This window comes from Hippocampus bargibanti, linkage group LG15 (assembly GCF_051943395.1).
Source record: "Hippocampus bargibanti isolate YZ-2025 linkage group LG15, ASM5194339v1, whole genome shotgun sequence".
Taxonomy (NCBI): domain Eukaryota; kingdom Metazoa; phylum Chordata; class Actinopteri; order Syngnathiformes; family Syngnathidae; genus Hippocampus; species Hippocampus bargibanti.
In genome coordinates this window covers 7,232,468-7,253,128 of record NC_142748.1, presented here as the reverse complement: position 1 = coordinate 7,253,128, position 20,661 = coordinate 7,232,468, and the positions used below count along the sequence as shown (strand labels likewise).

General features: G+C 41.7%; 1 protein-coding gene across 1 annotated transcript in view; it reads left to right on the top strand.

Moving 5' to 3' along the window:
- Window positions 1–10,016: 10,016 nt before the first annotated feature.
- Window positions 10,017–20,661, top strand: part of bahcc1b (BAH domain and coiled-coil containing 1b) — a 49,746-nt gene continuing 39,101 nt past the window's right edge. The window contains exons 1-2 of the mRNA XM_089015246.1: window positions 10,017–10,264; window positions 12,669–13,004. Coding sequence (XP_088871372.1) covers window positions 12,833–13,004 — 172 coding nt within the window. The 5' untranslated portion in view covers window positions 10,017–10,264; window positions 12,669–12,832. The remainder of the gene's footprint in view (window positions 10,265–12,668; window positions 13,005–20,661) is intronic.

The window sequence follows — 20,661 nt, the reverse complement described above, 5'->3', positions numbered from 1 at the left end:
GGGTTTTCTTTTTTTTTCTCATTGAATACCGGCTGAACTTTGACCTTCAGACGGAAATTCGGTCTACAGTTAAGTCAACTATAAATACAGACGCTCCCCAACTTACGAACGAGATGCGTTCCGAACGGTCTTTCGTAAGGTGAATTTGTTCGTAAGTTGCTTCAGTGCTACATTTTGTATGAAATAATAATAATAATAATAATAATAATAATAATAATAATACATTTCATTTATAAGCGCCTTTAGAAACTGTCAAGGTCACTTTACAGTCACAGTATAAGTTTTACACACCAGCATTCACTCAACCCGGAAGTAACTCAAATAGACTGAAAGCTAGCGAGCCATCTTATAAATAGCCAATAAATAGCGAGCCAGATATCTAGCTAGCCAGACAGGTATGTTTATGGTTTATTAAAGTATGTTTAAGGTTTATATATAAGTATGTTTAAGGCTTGTACAAGTAACATGTACTGGTTTGTACTGAAAAATAAATGTTTCATAAAATATATGCTCTATAAACATATGTACATGTGCAACTGGAGAGAATACTACATATGTTACCTCATAAATGTTCATAAGTATCGTTGTTCGTAAGTCGAATGCTTGTAAGTAGAGGACAGTCTGTAAATACCACAAAAATGATACACAGGGTGACTTTTGTGACAGTAACCTAAAAAGAATTTGGGGTGGGTTTCCCACAATGTAAAATGAATAACAATGAACACCATCAATTCAGATCCGGACTTTAATCATATTTGCAAACAAAACACTCCAGACGAAGGTGTGTGTGCGTAAAATTCGCCGGTAGGAGTGGAAGTGGGTGTAACTTACTCCATGATGTGCTTTTTGCCCCCTCCCACGATTAAAAAAAAAAAAATCAAGAAAAAACTTGTGTGTTGCCATTGAGGTCCTGACCAGAAATTGAAGAGAGTGCACGACTTCCCGGAGCCTCGTGGCCTTCAGGATACGGTCCTTGTCTTTGGTGTAGGGGAGATTGTGGGGGGGCAGTGAATCCCACAACGTGTCAATTCAACAAAAGAAGTAAGGATGTGCTTGTATTTAACTTTTTGAGGTGATACTTTGAGCAACTTCTAAGACACGTTGTCTTTGAATAGGCCTGTTGTCCTTTTTTTTTAATTAAAATATCATTTTTAAATTTCATTTGCGCAATCACGACATTGTTGTACGCTTCCGATAACTAAACAGGATTTTTTTTTTGGGGGGGGGGCGTGCAGTTAAGCGTTTCTTTTCAACGGTTGCCAATTAAGTCAATGCAAATGGACGGATGGATGTTTTATGGCTCTTACGTGACAAATTTGTCTCGGGAATCAAGTCAATGTTGGAAAGGTTTTTGTCAATTTAGGGGCGGGGGGGGGGGCTCTCGAGGGCAATGTGGTGTCACGGAACGGCGCGTCCACGCCGATTCAAGCATGTCAAATGGGCTCTCCCCCTTTTTTTAGTTCACATCATATAGGCTTTGGCTCAAGCTTGGGTTACACCAAGCTGTTTATTTGCATGACACACACACACACATACACACGCGTGCACGCAGTGTTATCGTAACCATCACGATGTGTGCTACCAACCGCCTTCACTCAGTCTAATTCTGAACTTTTAAAACCGGAGAGTCAGCATCGTTCTGTTTGTATTTCCTATTTTGGATGGAATATTATTTTAAAAAAAACTTTATTTGAATGAGGTAAAACAGACAGAGTGCAGAACGTCATACGCAACTATTGTATTGTACAATTATAAAGTAATAAAAATTAAGGAGGGCTTAATGGTGCTTATATTATCAACATATTTGCAGGAATGATAACATATTATTCCCAACAGGATTGCTTAATACCCGGATAGAGAAGTGGTGACTTGACACCAAATGCCTCAAGCTACATTTTTGAAACCGTATCAAACGTTTTCCAAAATTCCCAACCATCTTATTGAGGATTTTCAGGTTATTATAATGATATTTTGATCTGCATTGCAGTCAACATGCAATGGTGACCGAGCATTTTCATTTACTTTCCAGCATGGATACATTGAAGTACAGTTGTTTTATTGCACTTGTTGGTGCATCGCATACACATAGATATAATAATACATTTAATTTCTAAGCGCCTTTCAAAACTCTCACGGAGATTATGGATATACATATATATATATGTATATATATGTATAGTGTGTGTATACTGTGTATGTGTATATACTGTGTATGTGTATATACTGTATGTGTGTGTTGTGTGTAAATGTGTATATATGTGTGTGTATAGATTCGTGTGTGTGCCCATATAAATATATGTGTATATATATATGTACAGATATAATTTACTTGAGAGTTTTGAAAGGCGCTTAGAAATTAAATATATTATTAATATATATATGTGTATATAAATGTGTATATATAAATGTTTATATATACATGTATATATATATATATAGTATACACTTGTAGTGAGATTTTTTTGGGGGGTTCTATTTTTTAGGTGATACTAAAACCACCGACCTGCAGTAAAAAATGTCCTCAAATTAATGTATTCACTAAAGCAGCAGAGAGTGTCCAATGCAACGATCTTTGGTCAAAATAATTTCAAGAATCTTCCAAAGATGAGTGTTGTGTTGCACGGGGTCATGTGACCTTTTGACCCCAAGGTGGCCTACCCAGCCACTGTGCTAAACCCAACCTCAACATTCCCGGACATTTTAGAGTTTAGCAAAACATGTTTGTAATCTTCAGTTAAGACGCTTGAGTGAGTCTTATTTTCTTTCCAATCCCCCCCCCCCCCTCCAGTGAGAAAATATTTGTGACATTTCAGGAGTGGTCCAAATAGGTTGATGACTTGATGCCAACCCAAAATAAATTCCAATTTTTTTTTTATTTTAATAAATAAGTTTTTTTTGCGTGATTACACAACACGCAAGTTTAACCATGTAAACGCATGCAAGACAACACGCTCTGGCCATAAATCCTAACGATAATTACAGCCTCTACCTGCATGTTTTGATGGCCCATAAATAGATGCCGGTGTCGTCTCCACGCAGGCCTGGAGCTGATTACAGTCGGATATATATCTGCGTGACAGGTACTAATTTGGCGCTCGACCATTCTGCACGTTTTACCACCATCTATCTCTTCTTGGGGTTGAGTTGCCATCCGCTTTTTTTCTCTCGCGATTCATTTGTCTGCATGATCAAAAAAAAAAAAACCCGGAAAGGTCATGTTGGTCTGGTCTATTCATTGTTGCATGTGGGTGGGGTGTTGAGCGGGTGAGTACTGATATATTTACAGTGTTGTCCACCTGAATAGTAAAAAAATGATGCTTGTCTTGGGTGTTTTTTTTCCACTCTTCCCCCACCCCCGAAGCTTATTTAGTAGTCGAATCCGTCTTCTTTTGTCTCACGAGATGGCCGCAGCACCTTGAGGGCAGGCCGGCTCCCAAATGAACCTCTGTGTTTTGTAATTCTATCAGAAATAGGGGGTGCGGGGAAGAATGGGGGGGGGGTGGCCTTTTCCTTGAGTGGCACCCGTGGAGACGGCTGGCCCCCATTCGGAGCTTGTTTCAATTCGGTATGTTTCCCGTTGGTTGTGAATTATGACTTTTCAAAAGGGGGAGGGGGTGTATCACTTTGACGTTTGCAAAAGTTTGCTTATGCCTTATGACGGTGGTCGGCGTGGCACCTACTTTAGGTTCATTTTTGGCCATTTGCTGGTAATGTGCCGGAAATATTTTATTCGCTGACTTCCCAAATGTGAAGTTGAACGGCTCAATAGGGACGTTTTGTGTGTGTGCGTGCGTGTGTGTGTGTGTGGTGTACAGCGTCATTGCTCCATTACAGAGGCTAAATATGCCCCTATATAAAAACTCATTCACTGCCATTCACAAATGTATTCGGGCATTGAAAATATGACATAGAGCGCAATTCCCGAATTTGTTCGGATTTTTTTTTTTTTTTTTTTCATGCTTGGGTGCTGATAAAGCGCTGGCCAGACCTCTTGCATTTTTTTTTCCTTTGCACGAATGGGTATAATTTTATTTTTTTCCATGTTAGCACTTTTTTGCAGCTTCAACTGTTATTAAAGCACAATATAAACCAATATGTATTTTGGACATCTGCCCCCATTTCAAGCTTATATAACTCCAAACCCATAGAATTTAGGAATTAACTATTTTTTTATGAAAGAAGAGTGTCTAAGGTTTCTAACACCGCATTGAATGTTTATGTAGTCCTAAAAATCAATATTGTGTGGATTCTGGAATTCAAGTGACAATGACAAAAACGCTGGCACTGGAGTGGACACATTTTTGGACACAAATTGTCTGGCAAAGAATGAGTTAACCTTGATTTAAACCGATCAAAGCGATTGATCACGATCCCTTTCATTGATTGTGTATGTGTTGTATTGTCATGTGTATTGTCCCCCAATTTTGAGATAGGAGTAAAAAACTGCAAAAACAGAGCAATGCTTTGTTGTGCTAACGACCAATGTCAATAGTTTATTTGTATATTTTTCTGTATTTCCAATTCAAACAACTTTTTTAGCCTCCCGAAATACAAGTTGCGGTTTTCCCAACACATGCAACCAGAATCTTGCTGCTTCTATAGACTCCCAATGTATGCTCGCCCGTCACTTTATTCATCACAGCTGCACAATCAAATCCAATGCAAGTGACCCATCGAAACAGTTTCACGTCAAGACATATTTCAACAGACCCCCAAAAAATGACAACAAATGCTACCTACCATTACCCCAAGCACAAAGGCGCCAAAAATGTGATTAACGATTAGCCCATTTTGAGCTTCTAATGTTGATGCCTGGCTGTAAAAGTCAGAAAAACTTCATGGGAGAACCATCTTATTTATGAACTCTTAACATTCTTCATCGTGATTAGATGTCGACTTTCAAAGTAGATAATCTGAGATTTAAAAAGAATATATATGAGTGTGTGATTGGATGTCATTTTATAATCTAGGCAAACTATGAGACATCCTCTTGGTGACATTTTTTTCTCATATTTGCACAAGAGGAACCCAGAGTAGGTAAAAAGTCACTTTTCTAACAGTATTTCATTTCAGATATGCTTTGAGTAGCCCGGAACATGCAAAGGAAAAGAAGGGTGGGGGGGGGGGTCGAGTGAGGAAGAGAAGAACCAGGCCCCTATAGAATAGAAAAGCCGCGAGGGGAAGGTGGAAAGTGTCAGTCAGGGACGCTTCACTGCTTGACGACAATCCTAGTGCAGGACCGCTCTGTTTCAAGAGCAATCAGTCAATCCGCATTAATTATCCCCCCAAGCCTTCCCCACCCCACTCCACTCCACAATCGCCCAACCACCCCCCATGCACAGCAAGACGGCTCAGGAAGGTGCGGGACACACACACATACATCCATACACACAACCCCCACTTTTCAGTGACCAATAACTAAATAAATAAACTAGACAAAAATAAAAGAATAAATAACAATTCAGACCATGAATGTAACATTTTCTTTTTATTAAATGCTTAAAATGATGATTCGGACAACTGGAGGAAAAAAAAACAATTAGGGTAACAAAAAATAAATACATTTTTTTAACCTGCCGGGACCTTAAAATTTTGGATTCAGTGGTGATTTCTCATTTTGGGGGCTCAATCATGTAAGGAATAAAATGTTCAAATGTCAGCCACTATAAAATATCATTGTTCTTTCAGAAGCACATTTTGCAATAACTTTTTATGTCGTAATCCAGTCATTGAGTAGTTTTGAGGGGAAAGTCAACTTTTTTTCTGTGATCAATTCTGTTAGAAAACAGTAGTCAAGGTGAAAAAGGTGAAAAATTCAGACCAAGAATGTAACATATTTTCTTTTTATTAAATGCTTAAAATGGACAAGTGGAGAAAAAAAAACAATTAGGGTAAAAATAAATAAATAAATAAAATCTTTTTTTTTTTTACCTGCCGGGACCTACAAATTGGGAATTCAGTGGTAATTTCTCATTTTGGGATTTCTTTTTGAACTCAATCATATAAGGAATAAAATGTTCAAATGTCAGCCACTAAATAATATCATTATTCTTTATGCAGCATATTTTGCAATAACTTTTTATGTCATAATTTGGTCATTGAGCCGTTTTGGGGGGAGAGTCAACTTTATTTTGTGATCAATTCTGTTACAAAACAGCAGGCAAGATGAATAATTTGCTTCATATCTAAATTATATTTGTTAACAAATTAGACGTGTTGAAATAACTGTATTTCTTTTTAATTTAAGATCTTCAAGATTGGATTTTAGTGTTAATTAATTTTTTTGTGTGTGATTAGATTTTGACCAAGTTATCAGACAATATGTTCACATGTCAGAAAAAGTAAGACTTTCCCTAATGCACATTTCTTAACATATTTCAGTAACCTTCACAATAACAAAAAACATTTTTCAAGCATCCTGATTTTGTCACTCACAGCGAACTTCAATTTATACTTGTGCTGTATATTTTGTTGTTGCATAATACAACCAAATCACTTTATTATTTAAGCATGTGGTCAATGGATGAAGTCGACTTTGTTTTTCAATGTGTTTTTCCCCACAAATTCAAATCAATCCCCCTCAATTCAATTTCCCTGTTTATCTAGCAAATGATAAATATTGCAAATTACATAGACGCAGCTTGAGATAAATGGAAAGTTGTGGAATTCTGGACCAAATGTAAATTTGCAAACATGGTAACGATTATCTAATTACAGACCAAATCATTTTTTTTGGCCCATACATTTTTTTCTCCTTTAAATTAAAGGGTCATATGTAATTGCTTCTGTTATTAAGTATTGTTCTCTACAAGCAAGACGCGCCGAGTGTTGTATAGTCACTCATCTTGCGGTCTTTTACGGACTCGGGAGTGTTTTGTTTGGGCCCGGACCAAAGCAAATGAGACGTTCGCGTCTGCCTCGACTATTTCCTGCATTTTGCATTTCCGTATGTCAGGACCTCAAATGATATAAATATACACAAATTATATCACGGTGGTTAAAACGGCTTAGTGTGTTGTCAGGGATTTTTTTTGTAAAATAATAATCACGAAAAAGGCGAACATGCGCACATCCCTATTGTGATGTATCTCATTGCAGAATTGACGAAGCGGTTTGAAGAACAAAATTTAGCTTCTTTAAATCATCAACAGAGTCCGTTTAAAGGCGACAGAATCTGAAGCATGGTCTACGTGACTCACTTTGACAATTGGTAATCCTTCGTCTGAAGTTTTCGGTTTGGATGAGCTCGCGCACGTCGCCGCCCTTTTCTCTTCGTTTCCTCAATGCAAAGTTGTTGTTGTTGCATCGCGCTCCTCTACATTTCATACGGCGTGTAATTTGCTCCCTTTTTTTACCGCATTCCCTTTGATTTAGTCACTCTTGACTCCTTTTGCTCTGGGGGCCAACGGGGGTTTCGCGCAAGAGGTGAGGGGTGGGTGGGCGGGGTTCGGGGAGAAGGGGGCGCCTTGAAACCTCTCCTCCTTATCTCTTTTCATCGTTCGTCGCGGGTCGCCTTGAAACCGCGGGGGCAGTAATTGCTTTTTTCAGGCAGCCCAGTGCGGACTGGCCAGCAGCCAATCAGAGCCTTGTTTACACTCGATGATGGACAGCGCCTTGGTTCTCCGCCAGCCAATCAGGAATCGCGTAAGGGAGCGCGGCCATTTTAACCATTCGTGTAAACAAACCGGATTCGAATCGGGTATTAGACGGAAACAGCTCATATATTCTGACGATGGAACTGATGGGGTCATTTATTAATGAAGCAGGAATCAAAAATAAGAACATAAAGATTTTTTAATCGTTGGGACAGCACATAATGGAGCTGTCTAGCGCAGATAGTATAGGAACGATAAGAGAGCTGCCGAGCGGTTTGGGAGAGCTTTTGTGAAGAGCGGCTGATATGACGTCACTAACCGGATGTATAATAAAACGGAAGTCCGAGAAAATAAAAGAATCGAATACAATGTTTACAATGTGTTCATATAGTGAATTGCCTTAACAGGAACCTATGAGGCTGTATCCTTCCACTTTTAGTGGAATAAATTACTCAAGCACAGGGAAAGCTAACCCTGTGTGTGTGTGTGTGTGTGTGTGTGTGTGTGTGTGTGTGTGTGTGTGTGTGTGTGTGTGTGTGTGTGTGTGTGTGTGTGTGTGTGTGTGTGTGTGTGTGTGTGTGTGTGTGTGTGTGTATGGGCGTATGTGTACAGTGCCAAGCCATATGAACAGCACAAGCCACAAAAAGAGCAAAATTAAAATTATACGTTCAAACGTTACAAATGCGGACAACCACCCATATATCTCAAATGATCAGAGGTATTTAAGTACAACTTCAGACATTTTTAGTGTCGGTCTGTGTTTAAAAATAAAAAAGACTGCTACTTGTCCTAAGACCACTGACTCTGCAATGTGGTAAGTATAGAAGTACAATTTATTCCGGTGATTTACAATGCTGTTTGGATGGCTTGCCACAATGAAAAAAAGAAATAAACCCAAACCCCTATTTTATTTATTTTGATAATCCTATTCTTGTAATCCACAATATTAAGAAGTTCCTGTAAATAAAATCATAAATCGCAATATATTGCTTTTCCGAATCAGTTGTATCACCAATATTCAAATTTACAAATTTACAAATTTAAAAATGTACAGACTTAATGGGAAAAATAAATGACCCGGGTGGAGGGTGTTAGGGAGTACAAAAGTACAAACTCATCCTTATTGGCTAGTTTTGTTAAAACAGGCAAGGAATTTGTTTATGGTTGTTGGAGTCACACGGGTATATAGCTTGATTCTGTTCAGAATGACTTGTAAAATGATTAGCAGATGAAAAGGGGCAATCATGTACATTAATTACATGACTCTGCTGTTTCACTATAGAACATTTAGTATGATTCAGATGCGTATCGAGTTCCCACATGGAACATTTTGGACATGGTTCCGTTTTGGACCAAAGTCTGATTTTCGAGAACAGTTCCACCACTGGTGATTATGTATTTTGAGGTTTCACTGTTATAAACGATGCGTTGGGGGTGACTAGTCTGCCACGATGAAATTTTACTCTGATGGTACTTTCCTGTTGTGTATAATAAAAATAATAATAGTTTACATTCACATAGTGCCTTTGAAAGGATCCATGGGTGCTTACTCATGGGGCTAATTAACATGTTGATGAGGTCAGGAGCGCCATGTTAGTGCAAGAGTAGCCATAGCGGTAGCCGCTGACTGATAGCTGATCGGCTTGACAGCCAACGGTAGCCAATGGAAGATTGTAGGATTGGATTGGATGTACCTTTATTAGTCTCTCAGTGGAAAAATGCACATTTCACAGCAGCAAAGTGATGAAAAAGGAAAGGAAGAAGAAGTAGAAAAACAAAATACATGAGCTGCTGTAAAGGCAGCCACTCTTGCGGCGCCAACTTGAAATCAAAAGAACAAAATAACAAATATGTCAACATAAATACACAGACAGTCATTCAATCTTACTGTGCTTTCGCGGACCACAAACATGATGTAGCGGGCCATTTCTGGTGCCCGGGGCCAGAGATTGACATCCACTCCACTTTACGACACTGGACTTGCGCAGCAATGGACCAACTTGCTATCTTAGACTAGATTTGATACGAAGACATCGAAGTGAAGGCAGGTTTCATCGTTCTTGTGGCTATTTGGTGCTCAAAGAAATCAAACCTAGACCCATTTCCCTCCTCCACTACTGCAACGTGCTCATTGGTTCGGATGGGCAGCCAATGGTGACGCGTGTTTATCGACGACTGGGAGTTGAGTGTGTATATGTGCGTGTATGCGTGTTTGGAGAGAAACCTAGGGTGGGGTAAAGGCGGATGGAGGAGGAAAAGGTGGGTGTAGGGGCGGGGGTGCCTCACGGGCACGCTTTCACATTGTCGTCCTCAAACCAGTAGGCGCGCGCGTTCACCCCTCCCCGTACACAGACTACCTCCCCGCGACGCCGCCACCATCACCACCACCCTCCTCCTCCTCCACCCCTCGGCGTGTCTGAGTCCCCGGTTGCATGAACGAGTCTCGATTCACTACAAGCCCGAACTTCTCCGGCGCGTCTGTGCCATACCTCCAGTGAGCGCACACCACACTGTGCAGCAGCAGCAGCAACAGCAGCAACATAGGATGTAATCAATCCCACATGTTTCATCTCGGCGACTCGGGGATTTTTACTTTGCATCATTTTTTTGTGATATTCTGATTTTTTAAATTCGTTCGTCAGTCGTCAGACAAGGGATATAGCTTAGCAGTAAGTAGCAAATGTGTGTTTTTATTATTATTTTTTTGTAGGCATTGCTGATGTGTCATTCTTCGCTCATTCACATGACAAAAGCCTTTTTTGTTTTTAAATCAGATCAGGATCCATAATATGGAGTTGTAGATTAAAGTTTAATGATTGTATTTTAATGTGGTTATAACTAGAAAACATAATGTACAGTAGTAGCTTATTCGAAATTGCTCACGGTGTGCCACTTTGGGACTTTTCCACTTTTCAAGAGGTTTTTTTTGTTAGTAAATCATTTGTATTTATTTATTTTCAAATAAAGAGTTTGTATTTATTAGAAATGTACTTAATTGTGGCATATCTTGGAGCAAAAAGGCGCTCTTTTAAACTAAATGCCAACCTTCAATGTTCCATCCACCAGCCCCGGTACGTCGGCTATGGTGACGCCGGGCTTCATTCACCTCGGCTGGGCTTGTGTCTCCCGTGTCACTGCCCTAAATTTAATGTCGCGGTTGTGATTTGAGTTTATTGCCGACTTATTGGGAATAATTTGTATACATTTTAACACGGGTCAACTTATAAATGTAGTGCATTTTTTACAATTTATCCAAAGGTTTAGTCAGTTTTAAATGTATTTGCATTCTGCTTTCGTGCATGCGATTTTTTTGTCACTTTTACCCATGTCAAAATTTGCTGTGATTTTACAAATTTATCTGGCAATTGTGAAATAGCGAAATAGTGTGTGTATGTGTGTGTTTCGCTTGAGTGTGTGTGTGTGTGTGTGTGTGTGTGTGTATGACGAGCAGGCTTGCATATCGTCGTCGGTGAGTCTTCCCGTCACCCACACCCAAATGCTCGTTTTCTTTGACTTCTTCTGGATGAGATCCACTCACGTCGTCCGTGTTTGCGTGGCCTCGCAATAACACGAGACAGATTCAGCTTGTTCAAATGTCGCCCGAGTGGCTCTCCGTGTACGTGCAACGTAAACACGAAGACGTATGTTTACGACTCGGGAGGAAAAAGCTGGTGGGGGGGGGGGGGTTGCAAAATGTATAAAGTGATGTCAGACCATAGTTGTTTATGATCGCTGTCCCGTGGAGAAAGACCATTGTGTCGAACCCACGTATAGGAACAAGGGAGAGTCCATTTGCTCTCCTGGAGCGCGCTTCTATGCCCCCCCACCTCCATTCAAAACGTCGTTTTCTCACATGCAAATGACAATAAATAATTAGTCCAGTCCAATACTTCAAACATGGGCCACTCAAGGAGTTTTTAAATTATTTTTGGGCGCCCTTGCACCCACTTGACTGTACGGATATTAGGCAACTTTAAAAGTGCCCCCCCCCTCCAGTTGACCTGAAAAGTTATCTCATGTTCTTTAACATAAAAAAAACGATCCAGGGAGGACTGATTATTTTTCTTTGTTCCTCGGTTCCTGGGAGGTTCTATCAGGAACCCACTAGATGACTCGCCATTTGAGCGTCAATGGTGGGGTGGGGGGCTATTTAAGTAAATGACCCGGGCTATAAGGCATACATATAAAGTCGATGATTTCCTACTATTTCACTGTTTATTGCCTTACTCGCCATCGCACCCGAGCATAAAGGTGATTTGATTTGTGTGATTACACTGCGCGCTGCGTGTGTGTGCGCGTATATATGTCTGTGTATGTGCTGTACACACACACACACACACACACACACACACACACACACACACACACACACACACACACACACACACACACACACACACACACACACACACACACACACACACACACACACACACACACACGGCATTTGCCACCCCGTTGATGGAACTGTGCTTTTCAATCATGTTGCCGAGCAAGAAACAAGCACAATGGATCGACTAGAATAAATAAATAAAAAACAAATGGAAATGCATTTGAGGGGATACGCCATAAATAAATTCAGAAATTAAAACAATAGAGAACGCAACCCTCCCCGTTTGTATACGTATTACCCTTTTATGACAACTGGTAGAAGAAATGCCATTTTTATCAGTCAACAAAAAATGATGACACCCTATACATGAACTGCAGTCGCACTTTGCAAAACAATGCTTACAATGGTCACAATTTAGTTGATTTGTTTGTCATATTTATATTTATTTCCATTTTTTCACGATCTAAAAATTGTGCGGGCGTTATTGACATGATGGATGCACGCAGGAAGCTCCTATGTTGCAAGGTTGGGCCAAAATCGACCAAACGTCGCTCACAGGACATCAGCTCACATTTTCTCCTGCAACAAATGTTTCTCAATGATAGTGTGTAAATGACCCCCCCATTTTCCCCATATTTTTTATCGCATGAACGTGAGGGGTGAATGTCTTTTCTGTATCCCCTGCTTGATTCGTTATTGTCAGAGCTTTGACGTGTCTTCTGCCTCCCCCTTTTTTCTAGGAGATGACGGGGACTCACTTTCCACCCGACCAAGGCAAAACTCCGCTCAACGCGAGCGGATCCCGAAGTTCATAAAGGGGATTATTTGCATCTGGGGCGCCTGAGAGCTCCGGTGCCTTCCGGATTTGACTTGGGATTTGGGATTTATCGCTTTCTCGGGCCGGATGGAAAGCCGCGATTTCGCTCCTCCGCACCACCTCCTGACTGAGCGGAGCGCGTTGGTGCACGGCCCCGCTTCTCGGATGACGCCGGGCGGCCGCAGCGCCGCGCAGCACCCGGCGCACTTCCCGACAGGGAAGTACTACTCATCCCATCTCTCCATGGCTCCGCACTCAGGTCAGTTTTATTTTATTCTTGGGAACACGACCCCATCACCTTATTTTTCAATTCCTGGATAGATTCATTCACACCGCAGAATGTTTTTAGTCCGTTTGCAACCCCCCCACCCATTTGCATGTCTTGAAAAAAATGTTTTCCACCGTCATAATCTTGTCATACATTTATATAATTCTTCAATTAGTAAAGTACTCATCATTGTCATTCGGTGTAATTAATTAAGATCGGGGTAATTCCACTGCTTGCACCTCCCCATTAAACAATAAATTAAAGGCTATTAACCGCTACCGTCCCAGTGCACGAAAAGCTCGGATGAAGGTTTTGGTTCGGTTGTGGTAAAGCATATCCAAGTGTTTGTAAATGGGGTGGGGGTGGGGGTGGAGGGGTGTTATGCAGCTTCGAGGGGTGCTCTGGCTAATGGAGGTGCGGGTAAGACCAGAAAATCCAGTTTCTATATTGAGCGGCGACGTGACAGGGTGCGAACGGGTTGACAGTGCATGCATTAAATTTAACAAGTAGCTTTGGTATCCTGTCTCGATATCTGCGTGTAGCTGTGGTTGGGAAATTGTGTGTGTGTGTGTGTGTGTGTGTTTGGAGGGGGGCGACTTGAAATTGTATAAGCGTTTAAATACTGCGATTAACGGGATGCACGTGAACGTGTCTGATGAGAGAGCTCGTTCATTATGGTTTTCAAATGCAGCGGATTTTGATTTTTTTTAAATGGACACAGTCGTATGTATCCGTAGGACCCATTTAGTTCACTTTATTTGCATATTCATTAGTACAAAAGATAGTCTACCCATCTACCTATCTACCTATCCATCCATCCATCCATCCATCCATCCATCCATCCATCCATCCATCCATCCATCCATCCATCCATCCATCCATCCAATAATGTCACTACATATGTTTTCCGTTCATTTGCTGTATTGTTTTAAAGATACATCCAATATCATTTTCCATCACAGACACGTTTGTCAAACTAAGCAAGAAGTCAGTGAATGCAACGGCAAAGTGACCCTATGTAGTTTAAAAATGAATGCACCATTCATTGATGAGCATGTCTTTTTAATTTTAATGAATAAAATGAATTAAATATTTTTTTTTACCCCGATGCAGTGCTCTTATGTAAGATGCACTGGCTGATGCAAATAGGTAATGATAGATTTTGATTCATAAGCGCTATCCATTGAACCATTTCATGAATTTTGCCATATGGATTTAAATGTACAGCATATTATTATTCGTGCATATATTATTCAAACATACCGTATTTCTCCCAATTGTACTGAAATATAAGGGAAAAAATCCAAACAAAATGTCTCTACATGTAAAACGGGCTTGTTTAAAGAAACACACTTCTAACCTGCAAACCAGATTATACTGCATGCTCGCTCACGTGCATTATGGTCCAATTTAAATCTGATTCTGTAATGTCGTGTAGGGGTGGGGTGGGGGGGGGGGGGTAAAAAGCATAGTAATGCGGGCTGCTAATGCTATTGAAATATATTCAAGGGGGCCTTTCGCTGGGTCTCAAGGTGCATGACACTGTATTGAGCTCGCAGATATCCAGACTCTCCATGCATGTCTCTGATGGGGCTTTTGACTGACAAGACGGGCATGGAGGATTGCTTGTTTTGACCATGGGGGGCTGTGTGTGCTTTATTTGCTTGGAGGTGAGTTTTTTTTAAATAGGGGGGGGTGGAGGTTTACCTTTTGTGCCCTTCACCCCCTTGGAGATGTAGCAAGGCTCCAGGCCTTGACTAAAGTGGTAGATATGATTTGGAGTTGGCCATACTGAGACAGGAGGAGGTTGATATACAATTTCTACCATTTCTCCCCCCCAAAAAAAAGCATCTAATTGAGTGTATTGCCAAAAAATGGATCCCACCCCCCCACTGGAAAAAAACATGCCATCCATCAATTCTTCTGAAGCCTCTTATTTAGATCAGCATGGCGTCTGCTTGAATATCGACACGCTTGACAAGGTGATGGAATGATGGTGGCATACAGGCGCCCCCGAACCCCGAAGCCCCACCCCCCAACCCCACCTCCGTTTTGATAAAACCCTATAATGATATTACGCAGGCGTTCTGATTACATATAGGAGCGATAGGAAGAAAGCTTTTTGTCTCTGTCTGCCTTGCTGCCCTCCTCATTTTATCCCAACCCCTCCTCCCCAATGTGCTGTTCTTCCAGTTTCTTTTCTGTGTGGGTCGCCGTGGGCAGTGTGTGTGTGTGTGTGTGTGTGTGTGTGTGTGTGTGTGTGTGTTTAGCCTGCAGTAACACAGGTGTGCTGGAAGAGGAGGGTGTGGCATTGCTTGTCATTGAACAGGTGTGTTACTTCCCAGACAGCAGTTTTGTTTACATGACCATGGATGGGGGGGGTGGGGGGAAGTGTGTGTGACCTGCTAACACACACACACATATATGCACACACACACACACACACACACACACACACACACACACACACACACACACACACACACACACACACACACACAAAAGAAAGCTTTTTGTTACAGCTGCCGAAAGCGGGAGTCTGCTTTGAAAAAGTAATAAACCATAATCGCAATGTTTCTGTAGGAGTAGATAACCTCTCCATCACCTCTGTAGTCCTCCCTCCTTCCTCCCTCCCATTCCTTCCCACCTCTCTTATTCTTCCCTCTATTGTCCCGCCCCCTTTTTCCTTTCCGACGCACACCTTCGCTCTTCTGCCGTTTCCTCGTGCTCGGTCATGTTTGGGATGCACTTGGATATTCAATGCTACTCATTTTAAAATTGGTCCGATTTAAATTACTCTTAGCCTCACCCCCCCCAAAAAACTATATTTCAATTAGTTGTGTGTGTCTTTATTTGTATTGTTTTTTTTTTTTACGATACACCCAAAAACCATATGACTTGGGTGTACCATATTCTTCGTACAAGTCGCATATTAACTCATTCATTGAAAATATGACATAGAGCACCATTCCCAAATTTGTTTGGGTTTTATTTTTTTGTCATGCTTGGGTGCTGATAAAGCGCAGGCCATGCCCTCTGGCATTTTTCTTCTTTTCCACGAGGGGCAGCATTCCCTTTTTTCCATGTTAGTGCTTTGTTCCAGCTTCAACTGTTATTAAAGTGCTATATAAACCAATATGTATATATTTCATTGTAATTTGGACAGCTGCCCTCATTTCAAGATCATATAACTCCAGACCCATATAATATAGGAATTAACTATTTTTTTCTGATGAAAGAAGATAGTCTAAGGTTTCTAACGCTGCATTGAATGTTTATGTAGTCCTAAAACTCAATATTCTGTGGGTCCTGCAATTGGAGTGACAATGACAAAAACCCTGGCACTGGAGTGGACACATTTTTGCACGTCTGGCAGTGAATGAGTTAAAAAGCACAAAAGAGACAAAATGGCATGAGGGGGGGGGGGTAAAAATGAATGAGGGAGGGATGGCTGAGGCTGAATGTTTCCACCTGGCTGGTAATCCCGTCGGATTACAATCGCCTGGCGGCCCTCACCGGCCCCCACCGGCCGCCGTCCGTCCCCGTCTCCTCAGGCTGGCGTCTCCGCCGCCTCTCAACAATGACAGCAAGTGAAAGCGAGAGAGGTGCATATATGTGAGATGAGTCAGCAACGGAAGAGCGTCCCAAACTCGTCTTGACTGCGCCCGGGGGCGCGCAGGGCACTTCCCGGGTGCGGCGCGCAAGACGACCCCCCGCGGGGGGGAGGTGACAGCTGGTGGAGGTTGCGGCCAGCTGAGCTGCCATTGGATGCGGCAAACTGTCAGCTCACTTCTGTTCAAACATACTGGACATATTTGTTTGGTAGTTAGCGGGATTACGCAAAAGCTTCTTAACCAATTTCAACCCCTCCCCTCCAAAAAAAAAAAACTTTGTTGAGTGTCGCGGCAGTAGGTGAGGTGTACAATCTGGTGCTTATTCAAACAAGAATTGCTTGGCCGTGTCGGGTGTGCGCTTGCCAATTTCACATCACGTCACTCTTCTATGTGATGATTTCATTTTTGCACATATTCATTTGCTACCTTTATTGAGCTTGACAACATTTTGATTTGGACGTATCAATCACAAATATGCTCAAATGCGGGTGTGATTTTTAGGACAAAAAGTTGGATGCTACAGGTTTAGAATGGAAATACAACCATGTCATTTGTGTGTTATTTTTAGAACAGTGTGTGTCTTCTTTCATCAGAAAAAAAGAAGTACATCCTAAATGATATGGGTCTGGAGTTATATGAGCTTGAAATGAAGGTGGCTGTCCAAAATACAATGCAATACATGGTTTATATAGTGCTTTAACAACAACTGAAGCTGGTACAAAGCGCTAAAATGGAAAAAAGGGAAAAGATGCCCTATTGTGGGAAAAAAAAACATTGCCAGAGGCCATGACCAGCACTTTATCGTCACCCAAACAAGAAAAAAACTAAACCTGAACACATTTGGGAATTGCGTTCTCCGTCATATCGAATATACCAAATATATGAATGTGAATGAGTTGTGAATGGCAATGAATGAGTTAATGACTGCATTTGGGTGCACTTTGTTACAATGCACCAATGGATCTGAGCCACATATAAGAGTGGTGGGTGTCTGTGGGTTGTGGGGGGGTGTTAATTGAGAAGAAAAGAGTGACAGAGAAGTGTCATGCGAGGAGGTGCGGGGAGGTCTGAGGACCACTCGAAACAGAGACGAGCAAACGGCAAGCAAAAGGGGGAAGCGAAAGAGGGAAGCATGCAGGAGGCGAGGAATAGGAAGAGCGGGAGGAAGGACAAGCATGTGGTGGAAGCCCAACGCAGCGGAGGGGAGGTCTGGCTTGCCAGTGAAGCAGCGTGTGGTGGGGTTGGGGCAAGAAGAGAGAGGAAAAAGGAGCACATGGACGGAGAGTCAGTCTGGCACTTTGCGTTCACATGCCAAATCATCAGATGGCGGCGCACGTTCGCAACCCAGAGATGTTGAAACCGAGCCGGCCCCCGAATCCCTTCATATCACCAGCGTAGACAATAAGCAGCTGTTCGCATGTTGGATGGGTGTTGGTGAAGTGGGCTGGGGGCGGGGGGGGGGGGGCACAAAAGTCTTTCTGTACTCCAAGCAAACGTGCCTGGGAACAAACATGCTCTACACTCAAGACTTTGACATCCCAAATTTTTTTTACGTCTCTCGACTCAATATGGAATTGTATTTCGGGGGGCTTTCATTCATGTGCCCCCTTTTTTTTTTGGGGGGGGGGGGGGGCGGTTCTGTTGGGTGGCGTGATTACCTCGCTCATCTTGATTGGACGCACATAAGTGGCACATTATGTAGTGAGATTTATGTTGAAACTCATGGCTGATTATTTTCATCTTTGTGTAAATGAAATGTTGAGGAGATGATGAACTCTCAGTCCCCCCTCCATACCCCCCGGGGGAAAAGCTAGGGGGTCTTTTACAGGGGGGGGGGATGGAGTCGGTGGCTCAATATTACTTTATTGACATTTACAGTATATGGAAGCAGTTTGAGGGATTTCCACTTGGATTAACAAGACGAATATTCACCAAAGTAAACAGTGATGAGTAGTGATGTATTTATTATGTTTATATTTACCTTTAAAAAAATCCCTTCTGCACCGATGGACAAATACATCCAACTTGTGGGTGTTCTCTCGTTTTTGTCAAATGTAAAATAAGATCTTTGTTGATATAAAAACTATATGTATATATTTTTAATGTATTATTTTTAAATCTTTTTACCACGTATTGCCTTCACCTCTACTACTTGTTCGCTTCAGACTTGTTCTTGTAACATTATAATAATACACTTGCGCAAGGGCTTAGTATAAAAACTTTCAAAGACCTGCTTGTTGTTTTTTTTTTTTGTTTAAAAAAAGCAACACATAGTGTTTTATCGTGTTTTTATTAATTTATTTATTTTAATGTGGTTGCTCTTTCTGATATGAAAGCATCCACAATCACTGTGTGTTAGTGAGTGTGTGTCTTTGCAGTCACTCTTTTATGTGCTCTTGTCTTTGTCACAGGGGTCAAAGCAATCCCCCCTGCTTTTGCTATGTGACCAAGGGGACAACATTACTTTGCACAGGGGTGTGTGTGTGTGTGTGTGTGATATTAAAAGCCTGCCTTCCCCCCCCGCCACATGCACCTCCATTTTGAAAAGTGTACCGCAAAGCAATCACCTTATCTTGGTGGGATGATACCTGAGATATGCCACCCACCCCCCACTTTTTGTCCATTTCGGGGGTCATATTTAGCGAGCCTGAATCCCGCACGCTGGAGAAGGCCTTGTTTGATGCTTTTTTTTGTCTTCCGGCCTCTTTTCCTTCATTCATTTCATCAGTTTGCCCCATTCATATTATAATGGCTTCCATTCAAGCCGGTCTACGTCCAGCTTGTTTTGCCGTCAGGCAGCTAGGATGGATGTCCGATCGTTGGAGGTTCATCCGGGGGTGAGAATTAAAAAAACAACACCATCAAAAAAAAACAACAAAGAAGAAGACATGCCCGGATCCCGAAGGTTCCTTTGTCGTTGTAGTGTCTGGCAGACGGAACAGATTGGTGTGACAGACAGGTAGATATTAAATAGGTAATACGTGTGTGTGTGTGTGTGTGTGTGTGTGTGTGTGTGTGTGCATCAGTGTCGGGGAGTCTGAAATAGAGAGAAGCAGCTGTGTGGAACAGCATGGATCGTTACACACTGACACACATGAAAGCATTAAGTATATTCAGGAGCCTTTGTTGAATATACATGCTATGTGTATGTGTATGTGTATGTGTATGTGTGTGTGTATGTGTCCCATCCCTTACTTTTGCACTAGTGAGGGGAAAAAAACAACTAGAGAAAAAAAAGATCAACAACAACAAAGCTCCGTCATCAGTCATTCATGGCTAATCAGTCTCGTGGGACACACACATGCACACACGCACACACACGTGCGCACACACACACAACTAAGGTCCTAATCCCACCAGGGGCTCCTTGTTGCCTCTAGTGTGCCTGTCTAAATTTTGGATTGGGTCTGATTAAAAGCGAATTTTTCATCTTCTCACCACTTTTCTCTGCATCTTTTTCCCGCGAACGTCTTTGATTGCCGTTAAAATGTTTCTACTTGCACGTCTAGTCTCTTTAATAACAGCCCACTGTCTTTCTGGCTTGTTTTTGATCTGTGGTTTTAGAATGTTTGGAAGCATGCTTGATGTATGGAGTCTGATTTTTATTTATTTATTGCCTATGCAGTACATACGCATGGCATGTACTATATCGGAGCTTGTACGCACCTATTCTAGTTTACGTTAGTTTTGCCGTATTTGCCAAAACTAACAAAAAAGTTGAGTTAGCAATATTGAAGACAGGGTTTCCTAAAACAAGGTCGCAGCAACGCATCGAGAATGTAGAAGTGTGGCAAGCGGAGGGAGGAAAAGTCTTTCACAAGCACAGCATCTGATTTGCTGATCTGCGCTAAAACGTGGGGGAAGTTCACCGCCGTATTTTTAACTGGGACATTTTGTGACGCTTACATCGCGTGGAGGAAACTTCAGGATGTTTCATAAGCACTCTTAGGGAGGAAGTGAAGGCCCCTTTTGCTTAATGGATTGCTGGTGTAAATATTTGAAGCCCGTTTTAACTCATTCACCGCCATTCACCA